We start from the raw sequence: 4,403 nt of genomic DNA on the forward strand, positions 1-4,403 counted from the left end.
TTGATATTGAGCTGCATGAGCTGTTTGTATATTTTGGAGATTAATCTTTTGTCAATTGCTTCATTTGTAATTATTTTCTTTCATTCTGAGATTTGTTTTTTCATCTTGCTTATGGTTTCCTTTGCTATGTAAAAGCTTTTAAGTTTGATTAAGCCCCATTTATTTATTTGCTTTTATTTTCATTACTTAGGAGGTGGGTAAAGAAAGAACCTGCTGTGATTTATGGATAGAGCATTCTACCTATGTTTTCCTCTAAGAGTTTTATAGCATCCAGCCTTACATTTAGTTCTTTAATCCATTTTGAGTTTATTTTTGTGTTTGATGTTAGGAAGTGTTCTGACGAAGGTTAAAGATGACAGTGGAAAAGCTGGCTTAAAACTGAACATTCAAAAAGCTGAGATAATGGCATCCGGTCCCATTACTTCACAGCAAATAGATGGGAAAACAATGGAAACAGTGACAGACTTTATTTTCTTGGGCTCCAAAATCACTGCAGATGGTGACTGCAGCCATGAAATTAAAAGATGCTTGCTCCTTGGGAAAAATAGCTATGACCAACCTAGACAGTATATTAAAAAGCAGAGACGTTACTCTGCCAACGAAGGTCCATCTAGTCAAAGCTATGGTTTTTCCAGTAGTCATGTATAGATGTGAGAGTTGGACTATAAAGAAGACTGAGCACTGAAGAATTGATGCTGTTGAACTGTGGTGTTGGAGAAGGTTCTTGAGAGTCACTTGGACTGCAAGGAGATCAAACCAGTGAATCCTAAAGGAGATCAGTCTTGAAGGGTTAGGGTTAGAAGGTTAGAAGGTTAGAAGGGTTAAGGTTAGGTTGGAAGGACTGATGCTGAAACTGAAGCTCCAATACTTTGGCCACCTGATGCAAAGAGCTGACTCATTAGAAAAGTCCCTGATGTTGGGAAAGATTGAAGGCAGGAGGAGAAGGAGACGACAGAGGATGACATGGTTCGATGGCATCACTGACTCAATGGACAAGAGTTTGAGCAAGCTCCAGGAGTTGGTGATGGACAGGGAAGCCTGGTGTGCTGCAGTCCATGGGGTCACAAAGAGTCAGACATAACTGAGCAACTGAACAACAACAAAGTGTCCTAATTTCATTTTTTTACATGCAGCTGTCCAATTTTCCCAGCACTACTTATTGAAGAGGCTGTCTTTTGTCCATTGTACATTCTTGCCTCTTTTGTCATAGATTAGGTGAACATAGGTGCATGGGATATCTCCGGGCTTTCTGTCCTGTGTCATTGATCTATGTTTCTATATTTCTAGTTTGATCTATGCTGCTAGTACCACACTGTAGCTTTGTAGTATAGTTTGACTCCAGGGAGTCTGATTCTTCTAGCTCCATTTTTTCTTTCTCAAGATTGCTTTGGCTGTTCAGGGTCTTTTATATTTCCATATAAATATTAAAAATTTTTGTTCTAGTTCTGTGAAAAATGCCATAGGTAATTTGATAGGGATTGCATTGAATCTGTAGATTGCCTTGGGTAGGATAGTCATTTTGACAACGTTAATTTTCCCAGTCCAAGAACATGGTGTTTCTTATCTGTTTGTGTCATCTCTGACTTCTTTCACATCAGCATCTTACAGTTTTTCAGAGTAGAGATCTATTGTTTCCTCAGGTAGGTTTATTCCTAGATATTTTATTCTTTTTGATGCAATGATTAATAGTACTGTTTCCTTAATTTCTCTTTCTGCTCTTTCAGGAAATTGGGATGTTAATTGGAATACCCAGGGTAACCACTAAGAAAATAACAAGAATATAAAAAAAGAAACGAGAAAGATCAAAACAGCACACAAGAAAAAAATTTTAAAAAGGAATTTAGAGGTTCACTAGCTAATTCTGCCAAAAGGTACAAGAATTGACTTACATAGGAATTTGATATGTAGCCCATTGGCAAGATGAAGCTTCTCAGAACAAAAATTCAGCCCACATAAGACTTTTAGGGAAAAATGTAATTTAAATAAATGTTAAGCATTATCTAAATCATATGTGTGACCCAGGAGTTTGATATGTTCTGAGCACATTTTCCATTGTTTTTGTTATGAAACTTATGTCTAGTGCCAGCTAGCATTAGAGTGATTATGGAATACTCATACCATGCTGTTAATGGCTTTACTACCCACAAGGGCTGCTGTGGTCAAATATGTTTGGAAATGCTGGGTTAAATAGAGTTCAAGAAATATCCTTACTGCGGGACTCCTCAGAACCTGTAGCACATTGCAAGTACGCTGAGCCCTCACGAGGTGGTGATAGCTTGAATATTTCCCAAACTCTTTGGTCATGAAAAGAATCTCTTGTTTTGGAGACTGGAGTTTCAGGGCAGATCCTTCAGGGAATGGCGCAGGAAGGAGTTAAGCATGATACAGAGATTTTTCTATACCTCACTTTCTTTATGACCACAGTTGGGGTGACAGCATTTAGGATCACTATGTGATAACCTGAGTGACATACTTAGCTAAGTCCTACCACATGGCAGGCACTCGCTATTTTGCAGATTTTATTATAATGTAAAAGAATAGTTGGATATAGTGCCAAAGAATAATTCAGTAGACTTTTTATCTGCTTAATGTAAAACAGGGGGGCACAAACTTAGAAGTCAGATAGACCAAAACTCAAATATGAGTTCATTTCTCACCACAAATTCTACAAACTACCTTTATAACAACACATAGATTAGTGTTTAATTGAATCAAAGAGACCAATAACCTGGACAAGATGACAGAAAATTGACCATCACAGTCTACTCTTATAAATTTGTGTGTCCCTATACATATCTTAAATCACACTTAGTCTCCAAGTAAAGACAAAGACATAATTTCACATGATACAGCTATCCTGTGTAAACCAAAAATATGCTAATCAATTTCCTGAAAGGGCTGCAGATCCTTGACTGATGTTCACTCTTCACCCTTGACATCCTGTGATGTAAACTTAACTAATACATCTTGTGTTAGATGATAAAGAGATAAGACTTTGAGCAGTTCATTTAATTTCTCTGATATCATCTATAAATAGGTTTGTAATATTTCAGTTCAATCACTCAGTCGTATCCGATTTTTTGCCACCTTCATGGACTACAGCATGCCAGGCCTCCCTGTCCATCAACAATTCCTGGAGTTTACTCAAACTCATGTCCACTGAGTCGGCAATGCCATTCAATCATCTCATCCTCTGTCATCCCCTTCTCTTGCCTTTGATCTTTCCCAGCATCAAGGTCTTTTTCAATGAGTCAGTTCTTCGCATCAGGTGGCTAAAGTATTGGAGTTTCGGCTTCAGTATCAGTCCTTCCAACGAATATTCAAGACTGATTTCCTTTAGGATGGACTAGTTGGATCTCCTTGCAGTCCAAGGGACTCTCAAAAGTCTTCAAAACCACAGTTCAAAAGCATCAATTCTTCAGTGCTCAACTTTCTTTATAGTCCAACTCTCATATCCATACGTGACTACTGGAAAAACCATAGCTTTGATTCGATGGACCTTTGTCAACAAAGTAATATCTCTGCTTTTTAATATACTCTCTAGGTTGGTCACAACTTTCCTTCCAAGAAGCAAGCATCTTTTAATTTCATGACTGCATTCACCATCTGCAGTGATTTTGGAGCCCAAGAAAATAAGGTCTGTCACTGTTTCCCCATCTATTTGTCATGAAGTGATGGGACCAGATGCCATGATCTTAGTTTTCTGAATGTTGAGTTTTATGCCAACTTTTTCACTCTCCTCTTTCACTTTCATCAAGAGGCTCTTTAGTTCTTCTCTACTTTCTGCCATAAGGGTGGTGTCATTTGCATATCTGAGGTTAGCGATATTTCTCCCAGAAATCTTTTTTTTTTTTTTTTACAGTCCAGGTCTTTATTTTTACACCCTTCAGGCCATGAATTCATAGGGAATGGGTTCCAACAGTTCAGGTTCCTTTCCATTGGTCCTCACAAAGTGTGCTTCTCTGGGTGGAGCAGGCTGGCGCTTCAGCTGAACCCAAGTCCCTTTCTCTTTGGCTTCCTTCTTTTTCTGATCATTTTCCTTCACACGTTTTAGGAAGCTATCTCGGCTCTTAGAGTGCTTAATATGCTCGATACGCACATTAATTCTCTTGGCAAGAATCTTGCCCTTAACTTGTTTGTTTACAATGATGCCAACAGCATGCTGGGTAACATTGTAGACTCTCCCAGTTTTGCCATGGTAACATTTGTGGGGCATTCCTTTTTGAACAGTACCCATTCCCTTGATATCTACAATATCACCCTTCTTGTAGATTGGCATGTATGTGGCCAAAGGAACAACTCCCTGTTTTCTAAAAGGCCTAGAGAACATGTAGCGGGTGCCCCTCCTCTTTCCCTTGGTGTTGGTCATTTTGGCGAATTACTGGAAGATGGCGGTTCCGGCC

General features: G+C 38.8%; 1 protein-coding gene across 1 annotated transcript; it reads right to left on the minus strand.

Annotated features, from left to right (window-relative positions):
• Window positions 1–3,842: 3,842 nt before the first annotated feature.
• On the minus strand, window positions 3,843–4,403 carry LOC133042840 (large ribosomal subunit protein eL21-like). The gene has a single exon (XM_061123875.1). The coding sequence runs from the start codon at window positions 4,367–4,369 to the stop codon at window positions 3,887–3,889; it is 483 nt and encodes a 160-aa protein (XP_060979858.1). The 5' UTR covers window positions 4,370–4,403; the 3' UTR covers window positions 3,843–3,886.

Source organism: Dama dama, chromosome 1 (genome assembly GCF_033118175.1).
Source record: "Dama dama isolate Ldn47 chromosome 1, ASM3311817v1, whole genome shotgun sequence".
NCBI classification, from domain to species: domain Eukaryota; kingdom Metazoa; phylum Chordata; class Mammalia; order Artiodactyla; family Cervidae; genus Dama; species Dama dama.